Source organism: Xenia sp. Carnegie-2017, unplaced genomic scaffold (genome assembly GCF_021976095.1).
Source record: "Xenia sp. Carnegie-2017 unplaced genomic scaffold, XeniaSp_v1 HiC_scaffold_23, whole genome shotgun sequence".
NCBI classification, from domain to species: domain Eukaryota; kingdom Metazoa; phylum Cnidaria; class Anthozoa; order Malacalcyonacea; family Xeniidae; genus Xenia; species Xenia sp. Carnegie-2017.
Window position 1 is genome coordinate 4,734,697 of NW_025813486.1, and position 19,435 is coordinate 4,754,131.

The window sequence follows — 19,435 nt, forward strand, 5'->3', positions numbered from 1 at the left end:
CGTTGGCAGTGAGTTTCACTCCGCTATGAAGAGAATTATATGGATAATTATACATTCCATTTAGTGATATAAAATGGTCATATTATTCTTCATATTTTCAAGCTTTATTGAAAAAAATACAATGCTCAAATGTCAAACATGAGCTTTTCGTGAAAAATTTAAATATTTTTCCATTTTGAGAGTCAATTTATCTTTTGATAGACAAACATATATAACTTACATGAAAAATTGTGTTCAGAATTTTTACTTCACTGTTTCTAATATGGAAAAGTAACTTTTTGCGTTTGGTGGAATGGCTTAGATCACGGATCATTTGTACAGTGTCTGGGTAAGGCCTTGATCATAGCAAAATCATTTCATGTTCATTTAATTGTATCATGTAACTCAAATATTCATCAATAAAAAAATACAAACAGAATTACTTGGTATGCTTTTATTGATTCAACACAAAAGATATATTCAACAAAAAGGATATATTAAGTTACAAGAATATTTTAAAATTGAAGAAAAATAACTACTTTAATGGTGCAGTCCCAAAAAATATCGTTCGTTGAAAAAAATTGCTAGCATTAATCAATTTACCCGAATGGTATTGAATTTAACTATCCTTAAAAACATTTTGAAGCCTTAACAAAATTTGATATATATACTTGCTTATTCAACAAGAAAATTTCTTACTCCACAAATCTGTCACTATAAAGAGAAATCATTCTAATCATCGAATAATGCCATAATGCACTCTAAATGTCTTTGCAGGCATTTTAAACGTGAATTATGTACAAAGAACAAACCATCATCACCTAACAACAGCAATGATGCCACACTGTTACAGTCGACAAACATACCATAGGTAATTTCAAGCACTGTTTACCTGAGTAGTACTTTCATAAAACAAGAATAATGAAGAAAACACCAAGAAAATAAGATAAATATCGTAGCTACCTACATCATTTAACCAAACTTCGCAGGCATTTAATACAAACACACACACACTCATCATATGTATTGCAGTTTAAGAAAAAACATCAATTTCCATTTGGAAACATCACAAGCTTATAATCACCACAATGTACATTTACACAGCCACTTCAAGCTCACGCACAGAACTCAGTATTTCAATTACTTAAGTCTGTTTTAAACGTGAAACTTTACATGCACCAAACGCATCAAAAACAAAAGAAAATGAGACAAACTTCCTTATTATCTTTGTTTTAAATGTGTTTGGTCCATGTAAATTCGACGTTTGACCCAGGACTAAAAAACAGAATTACTCTTCACAAAGTCGCAATTTTTTCACCTCAAATACCATGCACTATACAGCCACTGGCGTCAATCGAACATTATATAAAAGGGGATATTTCACATATTCTGTTAAGCCAGGCTGATTTCATTTTAAAGTGAAATCATTTTCAAAAGAAATTAACCATGCAATGACAGAATATATGAATATTGTCACCATGCCGCCAACTAACGTTCGACTGACGACAATGCATACAGCACAAAGTGTGGAAAAAAAACAATTTCCAACCTTTTCAATCATCAATCACCTTAATAAACAGTGGGTCATCTTTAATATACTGACAATATGTTAAACTTTCCAATGGCATGAAGATGAACTTCCCAATGGTGATCGAGAAGCAATCTATATATCTGACTTTGGTTGCTAAAATGAGGATCTTTGGGAATCTAAATGAAAAGCATCAATAAAGTAATCACGATTTCCTTCATCATTAACATCATCATTAACATCATCATTTTGGAATTATAAAACATATGTGTATTAGATGCTTGTACTTTATTCTATTTAAAAAGGCCTTTTTTGACCATTAACTGATTTGTCAATCTAATCTAAACACTTGCAAAACCGTTCTATGGTGGCTAAATTCTCCCTCGTTTCTCCAAAATTGCAAATTTATCGCAATCAAGGAAACTTCTACGGACAACTGGGCGCATTCACAGTTCACTATTGCTATTACCTCGACCCTCAAGGCTCTCCATCCTGTCATTCATATGTTCTGGAGCATCTTTTTCTTTTGAAGTCTGTGAAAGACAAAGATAAAGAAGGAATATTTTTTAAGGAAAGTATTTAGGAAATTATTTATCATCGATAAGCATTGTTCATTAGCAAATATATTCTAACTACAGTTGGATTTTACGAAAAATTTCGTGTCTCAAGGATAAGGTCTGTTTCCAAATCAACAAAATAAACATGCTTTTAACTGATTATTTCAAACCTCTTTGAAAGCTTTATCATCTAGTGACATCGCTTAACTTGCGAAATTAAGACAAAAAATTGCATTTCTTTGAACAGACGATTGTGCTGAGTGATACGACCTTTATGACATCAGTAAACAATACAACTGTATCTTTCAATACCGTTACTTGCACCTACATTGGTGTTCAGAATATCTAGATGTTGATATTGTTCAACTCTGATACTCGTCTTCATATAAAAAATTGCAAGTGCAAGTTTATTTAATGTAGAGTTACGATGCAGAATTATAACCCCATCATTTTTAACATATTTTTCTTTTTTTCTTGTAAGTTAGTAACTTTTAACAATTTCATATCTTACACGTACCATTACATCATGTCTATACTCAACAATTATCATTTTTTGTTTTAAAAAAATAAAAAGAAAAGATATCACCGAGGTAACTAACTAATGCTAAAAGCAAACCATACAGGGAAGTTTATTATTATCCCACTTCATTTTTAACCTTCCTATAACGTTGCCAGATCGATAGTTGAGGTTGAACTTTTCATAAATTAGTCTAAATATTCTCACGTGAATTTTGCGGCAAAACTTGTTCAGGTGGTCTTCAATATCCTTTCTTCGAATTCTATCTTTGCAATATGCACAGACCATGGGGGCATATTTGCATGTACTTCCTATGTGACCCTTTACGTTCCAAAAGAAATTAAATAGCAGTAAAATTTATAATGAAGACGCACATGACAAACACATTCTCGTTAACTAGAAAAGGACACTAAAGATAGAAAAGATAGAAAACAGTACTTTTTTGAAAATTTCTCAGCGCAATTTACCTTCAATTCTTGATAGGGGCCAAGCCATTTGCACTTTTCATTGGGACAATGTAAAACAATACAATTCAACTCCTGCTTTATGTCATCATTTGGAAATATCTGTATAAGTTCATAGAAATCCAAACTTTTTTTAATTTAACTGTATTTTAGTAAACGATACAACTGTATCATTCAATACCGTTACTTGCACCTACATTGGTGTTCAGAATATCTAGATGTTGATATTGTTCAACTCTGATACTCGTCTTCAAATAAAAAATTGCAAGTGCAAGTTTATTTAATGTAGAATTACGATGCAGAATTATAACCCCATCATTTTTAACATATTTTTCTTTTTTTCTTGTAAGTTAGTAACTTTTAACAATTTCATATCTTACACGTACCATTACATCATGTCTATACTCAACAATTATCATTTTTTGTTTTAAAAAAATAAAAAGAAAAGATATCCCCGAGGTAACTAACTAATGCTAAAAGCAAACCATACAGGGAAGTTTATTATTATCCCACTTCATTTTTAACCTTCCTATAACGTTGCCAGATCGATAGTTGAGGTTGAACTTTTCATAAATTAGTCTAAATATTCTCACGTGAATTTTGCGGCAAAACTTGTTCAGGTGGTCTTCAATATCCTTTCTTCGAATTCTGTCTTTGCAATATGGACAGACCACGGGGGCATATTTGCATGTACTTCCTATGTGACCCTTTACGTTCCAAAAGAAATTAAATAGCAGTAAAATTTATAATGAAGACGCACATGACAAACACATTCTCGTTAACTAGAAAAAGACACTAAAAATAGAAAAGATAGAAAACATTACTTTTTTGAAAATTTCTCAGCGCAACTTACCTTCAATTCTTGATAGGGGCCAAGCCATTTGCACTTTTCATTGGGACAATGTAAAACAATACAATTCAACTCCTGCTTTATGTCATCATTTGGAAATATCTGTATAAGTTCATAGAAATCCAAACTTTTTTAATTTAACTGTATTTTAGTAAACGAAACGGATGTTGAACGTGCATAGGTTTCTATCGCGCTCATGAATTCAATGAAGTTTTTCTTTTCAAACAACTTGAAGCCGACTGATAAGAGCAATGTGGAACAGTTTTTATCAAAACTTTGTCCTATTCCATTGAAACATTTCACTTACATTGTTTCTGTTCAAATGTTCTTCATCTTCAGTACATTTTGGATTAGGACGTCTGCAGATTGATCAAATATGAAAACTTGTTACAATTTTTAGGGGATTAATTTTGCTTGAACAACTTCATGAAAAACAAATATAGAGCTACAAAAATATCGGTTTATAGGGATTTATTTGAAAAGCATCATTGAAGTAAAAAATGATCGACATTTTTAACGTAGGCACAACAATGGGATCTAGATAATGTCTAGATAATGAAAAAAAGTTGGATTATATGAAGACACAAGGAGACAAATGAAAGCACACATAATCTATTACTGTACACCTGATTGGCCAATTTAATTTGCAATATGTTTGTAAATGATGATCGTCCAGGTTAATAAAGTCCTGAGAAGGACTGTTTTTGATGTTGTTGACTGACGTTTCGACAACCTTAGCGGTAGTCATCTTCAGAGTCAAAAGGGTTCTCCCGGGTTCAAACCATTTACTTTATTAATTTGCAATGTTATCTAGACACTACTTCCAAACATAAGATTAGACAAAAATTTCCTTACCCAAGAAGAATCTCGATACAAGATTGACAAAATGAATGTTCACAAGACGTTTGTATTGGATTGACAAGAAGATCATCACAGTAAGTAAATATATACTTAGAGTGGATATTTTTCCTATCTTCATCGCGAATCTTGGTCCCTACCATTGTTGACTAGAATCAATTTTATCTAGTTTAAAATAAACCATTAATCCCTTATCATCTAGTTAACTAGCATTTATCTAACTGATACAAAATTGCTCTAATTGCTTGATGAAAATGACATGAAAATAAAAAAAAAATTTTGAGAAAATCAATGAATGGAAATAAGATATAGTATCAAGATTAATTCTTACCAAAAGTATTTAAAACATGTCTACAATCATAAAGCAAATGCCATACTCTGGGAGAGAGAGAGCGGGGGCTCTCCTAATTGATGGAACGAACAGTCAAGTAATCAAAACATCCGAGCAACGAATTCATTTCTTAAAGTAAAATATTATGAGCTTTCATAAATGAAACACAAAACAAAATCCAAATACTTCGATAGCCGATACTCAAAGAAACGTCTATTTTACCCTTGAAGCCTAATTCACAATTGTCCTGAGAATGATACTTCTAAAAATAAAATTAAGTGCTTATAATATGCAGGCAAGTTGAATCGTCGGTTGTGCACTCACTATTTATAAAAAGTATTAATTTAAATAATGAAAATACGAAACTTCCATAATTGACTGTTTCAATTTACATTCAAAGACATGAATGTAAAGAGTGGAATTTTGATCAAAATAATGAAAATGAAGACCAACTATTGTCCAATTTATGTAAAGTAAATCAAGATTTTAACATCGCCATACTTACAAAACCACATCGCAATGCAACTAAATTGCTAAAGAAATGGACACCAGGAATAGCGGATATAAATTCACAAACTAAAATTGAAATTAATCATTTCATTTCCTTAGAAATTTATCATTATCTAAACAATAAACAAATGCCAAGGGTGCTACGCAAGATTATTTCGCATCAAAATTATGATGCAAAAGGGCTGGAGACTATGAAATATGAGTCGACTTCTTGGGCAATAACACATAATGAAAGTGAAAGAACCATATTGTGATGAAATCCGATAAAACACGAGTGCATCTCGTGAATTTGAAACCAGCTGTGTGGATCTGTTGTATGTTAACCCATTGGTTCAAATATACAAACAGATCAGAAATTTCAATAAAATCTACGAGCCAATATTTTCTTAACTCGTATTGTAAATGTAAATACTTCCCTAAGTCAGAAAACTTCGAATGGTGTGACTCGATCTTATACAAGTTTCATACAACTGCGAAGATTAACTATCAAAGGACGCTTTCTTATTTATGCCCATCAAGCATTTGTTGAGTACCTCACCTATCTACCATTTCCTTTTATCAGGGTTGATGTACATAAAAAGAAATGGTTTAAAAAGTCAAATTAAAAACAGCTCAAGATTGCAATTCAAAGATTCAAAAAATCGTGATTGATAACATTATCGGAGACAGTTATATGCCAACGACATGACACTTTATACATGTCCTTAGTTAATCAAATGTACGTTCATTTTGACAAAGAAATCTTAACTTCACAGTTACTTAACTATAACTACAAGCATATATTACGATTGCTTGTGCAGCGGTGCAAGGCGCGATTTAAAATTCTACTGATTCCTAGCAAGTGCTACTTGACTTCCGTTCTACTTCTAAATACTTCACAAGATCATTGTCTATAAATTGTTTAAGTTAAGCAATCGCAAATTTTATACGTATGTTTTTTTTGCCGATATGTGATGTCGATATACATGTTCCCACCAGGGATGTACTTATGTTCAACCCATACACTCGCTTTACGTTAGTATAAAATCGTATTCAACGACACTAAAACGACACTTTCATTAGGGAGGCATGACAGCGACCTAACATCTGCTATGAGCACTTCAGGATGTATGGAAGTTTGAGATACATACCAGTGATATGTATATTAGACTGGATAACGCATTCTTTGCGAAAATTGAAGCCGGAAGATCGATCATTTGCTACTGGCTTCATGGGGGCTATCGGTCCCACTTTACTATACTTTTGTATTACAAAATCACAGTTTTCGCATTTGTATTCCTTTTACAAACTTCTGATTAAAGCAAAATTCTTCTCACATGTAGAGGAAAACAGGCAGAGAGTTTTAACCCTAAAGGTCTTTTTTCTTGGCTTTATAACGACTGAAAAATAAGATGGCAAGTTGTATTGAAATTTGAAAGTTGAAGGTGACGAGGACAATTTCACCGTGCTAAGCATTTTTTGAAGATGAATACTTAAATTAGAAAGATACAACAAAGAAAGAACAAAGGTATTCATATCTTCAACATATTCATCGATATTGAAGTTGTTCACAAAGGAACTGGTTGAAAACTTTGCTTCGCTTAATGACAACAGAGGTACTTTAATTCGCATATTTTGATGATGTACATCTCGTAGAGTTTGATGATACCGTTTTCAACTTACTATTGTTCATCAAAATGTCTTTCTGATTATTTTTCTATGTCGATTTGTTTTGTTTCTTCACTAATATAATAAAAACGTAATTTGAAATTATTATGATATTAGCGATGTGAATAACAAAGTGTTGTTAAATAAGTAAATTTGTAGCAATCTTCCATAAACGTCATTACAGATGAAATTTTGGTAGCAGTAGTAGGATTTTGTAATATTTCTACATTTTTTATAAAGGAGCAGCATCATATAATCTCCAGTTTGTTTCAAAACAATGAAGGTCGACTTTGTACCATCGCAATTTTCTGCCATTATGAAGCCAAGAAGACAAACTTCTTAGGATTAAATATATTTGTCGGTTGTTCTGTCCCTTACTATATTTTATACATGAATGCGTTATCCAGTGTAATGTACATATCAGTGATACGTACGTCAACGCCACATTTCTGAGGGTCTCTATTTCAGTACTTCTTCGTCTTGGATTGAGGATTGGCACATAGGACATGTTGATCGTTATGGTAATTTTACTCAAAAACAGTTGAGATTGCTTAATTCATGTAAATGAAGTGCATAAATACAAACTCTCGTACCGTTTAGCAATTTACTTATTGTATATCATTAGATTTTCTACTCTTCATACTCAATTCATCACTATATCTGATGTGACTACAAATGTTACATAATTATACATTACAAGAAAAAGTGTTCTTTGAAAGAACACATTTCATATTTTTGAAATCAAGGAAAATACTACATCCAAACTACGTACCGATTAACACATTCGAGTGATGTTATAATGGGAGCAAGCAATATCAAAATAAGAAAGTATTAAAACCTGAAATATATTTATGCGCGCTTCACCTTTAAAATTTCAACTTATATTTGGGAATGCAACGTTTAGATAAAGTTAAATTAATTGTTTGATATTTCTGACAGGGGCGGATTTATATCTATAGGCTACAAAAAGACTATACTACAAATCATACTTTATATTGTTGTTAAAAATTAACCAAAAATTAACACGAGCATGACTATTAAATAGCGACAATACATGGAGAAACAAAATTTCTGTGACGTAGTTTAGATGTAAACATACAACATGAGTTGTGAGGGAATAACGCTCAACTAAAATCCCGTCGCTTACGCAAACGTTACATGACTATTATTAAAAAATTTTGAATACTTACGTAGATATTTAGGAGTACAAATAGCCGTTGTTGCAAACAGCTTGAAGTTGCCGTGTTAAGCTCGACTCTTTAAAGTGCTACTGAAGTGAAATTTTGGGTATCGATTTTTTTCTACGAACAAAAAATTGGGGGAAATTCCTAACGCTTAAGGGGAAGTCCCGAATAAAATAGCACGTGATCCAATTTCAAATATTTACTGTTTCCTAAATGTTGCAAAACAAAGAAGCCATGCAAAATTCATATAAACGTGAAATTAAGCAAACTCTATGTCGTCATTGTTCTACGTCACTAGGAAGTCACGTGAGATAGAACGCGCGATATCAAGTCAGTTCGAGCGTAGATTTCACAGCGTTATCAGTTACAAAAATTTTTTTTCCACACTATATTACATAAAATCGTTTTATTAAAGTCTGTAAGTACATCCTTTTTTTGCATGAGAAGGTATCACATGATCATCTTCAGCTTGAGTCAATACAAAATGATGGTTCCAATCAATATCAGTATCCTATGAATATTTCCCTTTAACTCTAATGGAGCAACTTATCTGTGTCAAAAGCTCTTTTGTATTTAAACGTAAAAAATGTTTTACCGAGTTTAAAAAATTGCTATCAAAGTTTATTTCTAATTCTTAATTTTCTAATCAAGTCTAATGCCAAGCAACTAATTAAGAGGTTTTTTCTCAGCATTAAGGATTGGAAGGATTTCTTTAAGGAGTCCACACTGTTCAAGTTTTTCTATTTCCCTTCCAATCACAGGACTCTCGCACTGCGATTAGCTAGTTCAGCGTACTTATAGGTCAGATTTATAATTGTGGTTATCATGAATCAATAAAATATAAAATTTTTCAAAATAGCAATTGTGGAACTGGTGGATGTGGCTCTCTTACGCTACATTTAATTAGAGATTTCTTTTTTATTTATTTAATTGTACTTACAGAGCATGGAAACGGTAGGTCTTTACAGACTCTTTATTTATGTATGGAGTTTTTCAGATAAAACTTACAGTAATATATATTGCAAATAAATGGACATCATTTTATGATCTTGCTATCTTAAAGCTGCATGTTAAACTACATTTACAATACAATATAGCATGATATCAACACAATTAAATTATTAATTCACAAGGATATTCTATCATCGTGGATTTATGATACAAAAAAAAAAACAATGAACATTTTTAAAAATTACTAAGCTATAAAACTGAATAGAATAAAAATCATTTACGGGAGTGAAAAATAATAATAAATTGGCAAGTAGTTACGAAAAATAGCAATAATTGCTTTGCATGATTTCATCAAAGTTCGCGCCGCTCATTTTGTGCTTCCATAACGTCTACCTCGTCCAAACGCTTGGTATTAGCTCTCACTTTACGCTCTAAAATTTCAATTCTCCTTTCTAAACGTGTAAGTTTTCCAACTAACATCACAAATTGGTCCCAAAGATTGGCACGAACAGCACTGATTCGGTCGCCCAAGTTTTGAACAGCAGTAGTAAACTCTGGACGCGGTACATAATTACTTAACTGTGTAACAAATGCCATAACATGACGTAACAAGGTACTACTCCCGTGATTAATTGGATTGTCATTCATATTTTGACGGATTTCCTTTCGTTTTAAAGTCTGCGAAAATAAGAAAAAGATAATGGCAAAGCATTATTTTCCTCAAAATAGCGTTATTTGCAACTATTTTCGGTTATCTTAATCTAAATATGATAAAGAACAAATTTTGTTCCCTCTAAGCACTGAAATCATTAAATTAATAAGAATGCACAAACATGCCCGTTTTCAAACAGAGAACCTATACAAATCAACTTTCTGACAGGTCAAAGCTGTTTGACAACATTACAAACTAATTATTTTACATATTGCATAATTTTGATAACAAATAAATCAGTTGTGCAGCTGCTTTAAACTGGACGTTACCATAACTTCATTTCTATACTCAAAATATTGGTAACGTTGGTGCTTATCTTTGTTATGAAGTTCTATATTTTGGCAATAATCATTACAAAATAACAAATTTCAAACGCGGTAGTAAAAGGTAGTAAAAACCCATGGGGGCTATGTAAAGAAATTACGCCCAGGTGGCTAAATACGGTAACTAAAATACCGTACTCAGAGTTTACATAATCTAAAATTGGTAACTTTCAAAACAACAGATAAATCATTAAAAAAGCTTTTCCTTTTTTTTGGTAAAAAATTTGCTATGCATTCAATTTTTTATGATCAATCTGGTCAGAGGGGTGCCAAAGCTCACCCCCTAGGTCAGTTGACATCCCTACACTCATTTGGTTCACCGTTGATGTCATGTTAATCTTTCTTAAATATGTTAAACATATAATGCTCATATTTTGGATACATTTTCATTAACATGTTTACCACAGAAATCAAATATATTTGAAACTCAATAATTTATTTATATGTAACATTAAAAAATCAACTGCTGTATTCTGCAACAATTACTGCTGTCCTTCAAATTGAGAGCAAAGAAGTCAGTTATACTAAATGGATCAACTATGAACGGTATTTGCCACTCTCAATCAAATTAACTGCAAATTTACTAGCAAATCAAAAATATGAAACAATGTCCATCCCATATTCAGATGTAAAACTGTAAATAACACATTTTTATTGTCAAGTATATAACCAATAGATATTTTTGCAAAATTCTCATTGTTTGATATTAAAAATCACAGTCAAGAGCAGAACATGAGAGTATATCAGAGCAAAACGTTTAGCGAGCCTCAATAACATTTCTTAAAAATAAAATCTAATTCTTCACTAAAAAATTTTCCTCTAGCTCGTAGAGAAAACTAAGAAAAATCTTGTAGTGAAGGATTAACTACGCATTGACCTGAAGTTAGGCTTTAATCAACGATAAACATAACCTAATTAACAAACATTGCGGCTGCTAAGACAGAAGACCGCTGACAATGATAATAACTGACTCATAAGCCACAGGAACCCCCAAACCATATAAAATGTACATAGAAGCAAATGCGGTTATCACGACGATCTCAATGAGAATTTAAAGGGAAATATAACTCCACCTCAAACTAAATTATCATCATATTGCAATAGATTTTGATAATTAACATGCACTGGACATCAATATCATTAAAAAAAATGGTATAAGGCACAACATTAGTCATGTTACCTTACCAAAACGACTTATGTACTGTGTAAGTGTAAATAAGGCTATTTCAGTTCAAATTGGGATAATTGAAAGTTTTATTTCATGATTTTCCATTATTTTCTTATGTCATGGTGGTTCATACTGACACAGCAAATTTTGTATGTCTGAGAAGTAAAAACCATAACCGCAAATGCTTTCGAATAAAATTATCCTAAGACCCATAAAATATCATATTCTTTATAAGATTTTGATTACCGACAATGTTTGAAAACAGAAATAGGAACAGAAGTTAACTCTAAATGTCCACATGTGACGCAAGATTTAGAGCTTATATGGCCTTCAATATGTTTTGTTTGTAGCATGAGAAATACAACATCTTTAGTAAAAGATTCGTTAGGTTAGTAGCAGTTCTCGCCTTGATTTGTCAAAACTCACTCTAGCATCTCACTTATGAAAGATCCCAACTGCGTGCAATTAAAGTTAGGATAAACACACACGACTTACTTGAGGCTAATTGAGAACAAAGACATTTACTTGTTTAACGGATTTTTATTTTTACTTACTTTCTATTCCCCAAGCAAAAAGATGTCATATGTTTAATATAACGGGGATATATAAATGAAAGATAAGAAGTCTATCGTGACAATATGATCCACTGAAAATGTTCAACTTTCCAATTGTAAATTTTTTCAATTCTTTATTTTATAAAAATTAAGCGTAAGCAAATTTCGAAATACTTAAAGCCAGTCAGTGTTGCCAGATGAAATTTTAAAATTTCATGCTCGCCTGCGTCAAAGTTCACAAAAATGGCAAAAAGTTCATATTACATCTAATTTTTAAGATCGGAAGATAACGGATTAACTCGGGAATATTCGGAAAACCACGGTAGTTTTCGAAAACTCTCGGAAGTATTTGGAAAACATCAGATTATCTTAAAATGTTTAGCAAAGCCTCAGCAACATGTCTTAAAAATAAAAACTAATTCTTCACTAAGAATTTCACTCTAACTCAGAGAGAAAACTAAGAAAAATCACAATGGGAATTTAAAAGGAAATATAGCTCCACCTCAAACTAAATTATCATCATATTGCAATAAGTTTAGATAATTGACATGCACTGGACTTCAATATCATTAAAAAATGGCATGAAGCACAGCATTAGTCATGTTACCTTACCAAAACGACTTATGTACTGTGTAAGTGTAAATAAGGCTATTTCAGTTCAAATTGGGATAATTGAATGTTTTATTTCATGATTTTCCATTATTTTCTTATGTCATGGTGGTTCATACTGACACCTCAAATTTCGTATGTCTGAGAAGTAAAAACCATAACAGCAAATGTTTTCTTATAAAATTATCCTAAGACCCATAAAATATCACATTCTTTATAAGATTTTGATTACCGACAATGTTTGAAAACAGAAATAAGAACAGAAGTTATGTCTAAATGTCCACATGTGACGCAAGATTTAGAACTAATATGGCCTTAAATATGTTTTGTTTGTAGCATGAGAAATACAACATCTTTAGTAAAAGATTGGTTAGGTTGGTAGCAGTTCTCGCCTTGATTTGTCAAAACTCACTCTACCACCTCACTTATGAAAGATCCCAATTGTGTGCAATTAAAGTTAGGATAAACACACACGACTTCCTTGAGGCTAATTGAGAACAAAGACATTTACTTGTTTAACGGATTTTTATTTTTACTTACTTTCTATTCCCCAAGAAAAAACATGTCATATGTTTGTTGTAACGGGAATAAATAAATGAAAGACAAGAAGTCTATCCTGACAATATCATCCACTGAAAATGTATAACTTTCCAACTGTAAATTTTTCAATTCCTCATTTTACAAAAATTAAGCGTAAGCAAATTTCAGAATACTTAAAGCCAGTGAACTGTAATAACAACTGGAGCGATAAGTCAGGGGGGGTTGAAACCAGATGACGGCTGCCATACAGGTCGCTCCAGTCCTTTTGTAAACTAAATGGAATTTCTATATTTATAAAATTTTAAAAGTAAACTTTGCGTTACTTTTTCTAAATACTATTAAATTTGAAGAATATTGGTCAAGACTAAGCCCTAGTCCCTCGCGCGGTTTCTACGTCAAAACGCCACAAAATATAATTTTGAATGCAAAATCACAAACACAGTGAACTGTAATACAAGCTGGAACGATAACTCTTCTAGTTTTGTCCTGTTATTGGTTGACGCCAAACATGAAGCTAAATTTTAACGAACTCCCCCCAAAAATAATGTGTGTTTTGATTGTTTTCTTAGTGACTGTCACTTGTTTTCGCTTCTTGGCATTTACTTTACCTATTGTATGCTACAGCTAATACTAGCTATGAATAATGACGGACTAAATGCCAAAAAATACATTGAAATATTTCAATATTTAGAGCATTTTATAAAACTAACAGTATATGATTCACGTCCTTTCACATCTTAAAAATGTTCCAGTGATATATCTTATTTGATGACCTACAATTTTCCTTGTTCATTTGTTTTCTTTCTACAATACATACCAAGGTTACCGGCTCGTTTTTAGAACTTTTTTTTTCTTTTCTCACTTTTCCTGCTTTACACAGACATCACAAGAGCTAGGTGTTATGTATTTAAAATAAAATCTTGATTTTGTGCATTTACATTATTAAAAAAGCTTTTTCAAAACCTCTTTGCGAGGATCTTGAACTTTTCTTAATGACACTGAGCTGTATACATATTTGTATTGTAAATGTTTCATGGCATGAAAAATGCCCTTTTCTCTTTTGCAAATGGCTCACTATTTACCAAAACTTGTAGGTTCGTGTGTTTTACATGGAAGTACTAAATTTTTGTGGTTTGAACGTTTGGCTATGTCTGGAACTTTCAAAAACTCCGAAAAAGCAACTAAATATCGCGCGGCCATTTTCTGATTTTGGACTTTGCTTTCAAATTTTTCAGCAATATTATAACTTTCGGCTATTTTTTCCAACAATCTGTAAATTTGACCATTATTCTTCAAATTTAATAGAATTTAGAAAAATTAACGCAAAATTTACCTTTAAAATTTTATAAATATAAAAATTCCATTTAGTTTACAAAAGGACTGGAGCGACCTGCATGGCTGCCATCTTCTGGCTTCAATTTCCCCCCTGATGATCATTCCAGTTGTTATTACAGTTCACTGGCACAAACCAATAAACCAGGGACGGCGGAGCAACATATAAAGAGGCCAAGTCTTTAATTCTACTATAGTGTCTTGAAAAACACTTTTAAAAATCAACTTCAGCTCAGTCTAAATATATTTATTGCAAAAAGGGGGAGACTTCAGCCCCTCGGGTTCTGGTGTCCCTGTGAACAACGCCACGACAAACGGCACACAACAGCGAACTCTTGACAAAGATCATTTTTACAGCTAAAACTTAACTACATTTAGTTCGTTGTAACTTACAGCGTTTATGGAAGAAAAAACCACTGAAAATCAGGAATTACAACAGAGATTACAAATGATGGCGACAAAAGATTTTTTCTGGCTTCACTTTTTGTCTTCAGTTATCATTCCAATTGAATTCAAAGTGTGCCATATGTGTAGCCTGCAAACCCGCAGAAGCCGCCAAACTACCTTTGTAACCCAAAAACTAAAAACATTCCAAAAAATAGCTATTTAAAAGTTAGGGTGTACGAAGCACAATCACCTTTTGGGCCTTTCCCCCACCACCCATGGACAGTTTAAGTGTAGCTGGGACCTCTGGCAAGCAACCAGGCAAATTGCCCCTTTCCTGCCCCCTCTCCCCTCTTAAACTTTCCTGCCCAAATTTGCGTCAAAAAGTCCTTTGAAAATATTTGATTGAAATCAAATTACACATTTACAAATTTTTTGCTTTACATAAGGATGGATAATTGACATAATTGATAATTGATAAATGGATAATTTACACAACGATGGATAATTTAGTGGGCCATATTCATATATACATGCTTTATGTTATTAATTTCTGTTGAAATCAATTGTGATTACAGATTATACATCATTATATCTTTTAAAATACAAAAATAAAATGCGTGCGCTGATTGGTCTTTAGCACCACGTTTGCCCTGCAAACTGCTCTGAGCTCAATCAACGAAATCAAGTAATCAATCACGAATACATGTTACACAAAAAACTACAACGTTTATGATTGAAATTTTTGTTTCGCATTATTGCTATCTCATAAAAGAAAATTATCATCGACCTTATTATCGGCCTTCTGTCGTCTTTAGTTGAAATGCCCTTAAATAGATTTAATATATCCTTTGTCACAAAAAAAACGTAAAATAAAAAAACGTAAAAACATAAAAAAAATGTATAATAGGAACACTGCTGAAAATATGTATCCTGAGACTTCAAGTCCGTCTACATCAAATGGTAAAGTTTTGGGGTTCAGTTTTTTTTCCTATTTATAAAGTTTTTGGATGTCAATTATCAATTAGCTGTAAAGTTTTAGGGTAAGAGTCAATTTTTTTTTCAACTGCAAAGTTTTGAAGTGTCCGTTTTTCTTTGTAAATTTTTCGGATGTCAATTTTCATTTAACTGTAAAGTTTTAAGGTGAGAGTCAATTTTTTTTTCAACTGTAAAATTTTGAAGTGTCAGTTTTTTTTGTAAAGTTTTTGGATGTCAGTTTTCATTTAACTGTAAACTACGGCATACTTGGATATTTTCTTTTTTAAAATTGAAAGCCATCATGAAGTTTTTGCTCCAATTTCACAATGCGATCAGTAGCGTGTGCAAGATTTTCAGTAGCAAACAAGAAGAAAAAAGTAGTTAAATACACGTATTGTTCCAAAATAGACAGCAGACGCATGATATCTTACATTTAAAATCATATAATTAAAGTTAATTATTGTACATTAATATTTTGGTCTAACGCTACTTTTACAGGATATCACATAATGCAGGGATGGGCAAGATACGGCCCGCGGGCCGGGTCCGGCCCCTGAAGGGATTTTGACTGGCCCGCTGACTGTATCCGACCATTGAATGTTGAATATTATTCATGTAATAATCCGACCCACCAATAACTTCATTTTTTCTAAATCTGGCCCGCCGACTGGAGAAGTTGGCCACCCCTGACATAATGTATATGATCGCTTTTCTCGATTAAAAACAATTTTAAATAATTAAGAATATAACTGAAATTGATTAGAGAAATAAGCTCGTAATTTTTGAAATAGATTCAAAGTTTTTTTCTGTATGCTTTAATTTCGTACGCCCCTTTCGGAAATCCGCAAAGGGTGCTAAGGACAAAGTTTATTATATTTGGTACGCGACAACAACTAAAGAATCTGCCAGATGATCTGTCTATTCAGTTTCTGGGAGAGTCTCTCACACCATCCAAATCAGTAAAGGATCTTGGCGTAACTTTGGATCGAGAACTTACCTTTGATGAGCATATAAATATTGTGGTAAAGTGCTACATGTAGTTACTCATTATGCCAGATCTCCATGCAGAGCTAGGCATTTGTTCAATAAAGACCACATTGAAGCTATTCTCAACACACTAGTCTTCAGCAAATTATATTTTAGTTCCACTGTGTTGTCAAAGACAACTAAGAGAAATGTTGCTAAGTTACAACAAGTACAGAATTTTGCTGCTAGAATTGTGGACAATAAGAAGAAATTTGAACATATAAACCTCAATGTTGAAATCCCTGAAATGGCTTCCAGTATCTGATAAGTTGGTATTAAATGACGCTGTCATGACTTATAAAAATGTAAACGGTGAAGCTCCGTCCTATTTTTGTTCCAGGACAACAAACATGTGTGAGCAAACACATCAATAGAATACGTGATTTCAATCATCCGGCAAGATAAAACAACAACTCTGTAGAACATCCACAGGTCAACGATCCTTTTTAGTTAGAGCTATTGATCTGTGGATCTATAGTATTGACAGCAATATCCATAAAACAAATTTGTTAATTTTTAATGAACAAATTTTTAGATTCTTAAAATAGTTTTTAAACTTGTAATAGTTCACTGAAAAGCCCATTCAGTACTACTACTGCTACTGTTAAAGTAAAGTTTTCCCATTGATCTATCTACGTACGAAAATAGTTTGTTTGTAACAACATAAAGATCCAACAATGTAAATTTTCCTAATGCTATCTATGAAAAGTTATAATATTGGATATTATTATACAGCTATTTTTGTAAAAATGTTATGCTAAAAAATTTCCCATTTTTTTAAATACCCCATGAAAAGATTATAAACAAAGATCTCTTACTCGTAAATAACCTAACTAACTATCCAAAAGCCAAACCAGAACGAATGAAGAGTTGTAGTCAAGAGCTAAACCAGAACGTTCATTGGGGGGTGGGGTGGTGGGTAAATATTCATATACTCAGCTCTGCCCTGCTGATTTCTTTTGTTTGCAATGTCAATTTCAAAAGAAGTCAACAGAGAAGATCTAAATATATGAATATTTATCCCCCCCAATTAACTTTCTAGTCCCCCCCTGGTTGTAGTTCAGGTTATCGTTTGTGCAGTTGATGTCTTAATATTACAACACGAAATCCAACATCCCAAATTTTTTTATGAACTAATGTTGAGCACAGTGTATGTTCTTTGTGTAATTTTTTTCTTTTTTCTTAAGGTACATTTACACACAACGATTTGTCGGGACGACTTTGACGCCATATTACGTGTTCTTGCCATATTTGGAAAGTCGTCCGACTCTAAAAATCGGATGAAAATCTGTAGCAAGTTACAGATTTGATCCCGATTTTTACTGTGTTGCGATAGCTTCTGGAACAAGCAAATTATGATTATCAAAAAATAATGATCGAAATGTCTTCTGTCAACACGGAATAGGAAAATGTTGAGAGGGTTGTAGTTTTCATCAAAAACCAAAAGCTGCAGCGATTCAGAAAAAAGAAAAAAGTCAAGATTATTTTCTGAAAAGGAAATACGGCAAATTTACCTCGATTTGCATTTCACCTACACTGATCTTTAATTTCTTTTTTTTTTATTTTTTGAGGCGATAATAATAGTAAAAATTGCCTTGATTGTTGCTACAATGAAAAGTAGTTCTTTGACCTGTTTGCTTTTTTTCGGCTTTCGAAATCACGAAAATAATTCGGATTCATTATTTTTTACACCCAGCGATTTGCCGTACACGACAAATTTTCCAAATATGGCAAGAATCACGTATACTGGCGTCAGTGTCGGCCTGACAAATTGTTGTGTGTAAACGTACCTTTGTATTGTGATAAATCTGTATAACTGACGTTTTTCATGTAAAAATGGAGTGATCGTGCTTCAATAAATTTTAGCTGTACAAATTTATCTGAGCTTTAGTCCTTACATCTGAACTTCTTGATGATGTTCTGGCTGCCATTAATTAATCATCTACACTTTGGTCGATACATCTGAGCTCCTTGCTATAAGTAAAGACTAGATGGATGGTTAGTGCAATTCCAGAAAATTACTTATCCTGCAATTCCACCAACCATCCAACTAGACTCCAGTCTCCATCTAAGCTCGATGTAGATGTTTGGAATTCCACTGATCATCCATCCAGATTTTGGTCCTTTTATCTCAGCTCGCGTTGTAATTGGTCTATAATTTTTAATCGTCCATCCAGATTTTGGTCCTTTTATCTGAACTCGCGTTGCAATTGGCTTAAAATTTTACTAATCATCCACCCAGATTTTGATCCTTTTATCTGAGCTTGTGTTGGAATTGGTCTAGATTTTCACTTATCATCCATATAGCGAATTTGCTAGTCGTGTAAGAGCTTTTCGCAATTCCGAAGAAACTTTGGGTAATCCATTTCATCCTAAACGCCTCAATCAACGAATTTGAAGAAAAATTTATCAAACAAATATAAACAAAACTGT

At 32.5% G+C, this 19,435-nt stretch overlaps 1 protein-coding gene across 2 annotated transcripts; it reads right to left on the reverse strand.

The window, feature by feature from the left end:
* Positions 1-1,429: 1,429 nt before the first annotated feature.
* LOC124448728 (TNF receptor-associated factor 6-B-like) lies at positions 1,430-8,484 on the reverse strand. Of its 2 annotated transcripts, XM_046999695.1 has the most exons (12): positions 8,432-8,484; positions 5,590-5,660; positions 5,307-5,346; positions 5,085-5,213; positions 4,751-4,918; positions 4,203-4,254; positions 3,899-3,997; positions 3,639-3,752; positions 3,049-3,147; positions 2,789-2,902; positions 1,977-2,040; positions 1,430-1,686 (listed from the first exon to the last, which is right to left on the reverse strand). In XM_046999695.1, the coding sequence occupies exons 5-12, from the start codon at positions 4,894-4,896 to the stop codon at positions 1,664-1,666; spliced, it is 711 nt and encodes a 236-aa protein (XP_046855651.1). In that variant the 5' UTR covers positions 4,897-4,918; positions 5,085-5,213; positions 5,307-5,346; positions 5,590-5,660; positions 8,432-8,484; the 3' UTR covers positions 1,430-1,663. The 2 variants fall into 2 exon arrangements, with proteins under 2 accessions (XP_046855651.1, XP_046855650.1); XM_046999694.1 differs by lacking the exons at positions 1,430-1,686; positions 1,977-2,040; positions 5,590-5,660; positions 8,432-8,484 and having other exon boundaries at positions 2,516-2,902; positions 5,085-5,376.
* Positions 8,485-19,435: the final 10,951 nt, after the last annotated feature.

Bases quoted from the DNA above. Each gene is read 5' to 3' on its own strand.
- LOC124448728 (XM_046999694.1), bottom strand. From the start codon at position 4,896: ATGGTAGGGACCAAGATTCGCGATGAAGATAGGAAAAATATCCACTCT. The intron at 3,998-4,202 runs GTAAGTGAAATG...GAACTTATACAG, and splicing joins AACATTTGAACAGAAACAAT to ATATTTCCAAATGATGACAT. The intron at 2,903-3,048 runs GTAAATTGCGCT...TGGAACGTAAAG, and splicing joins GCCCCTATCAAGAATTGAAG to GGTCACATAGGAAGTACATG.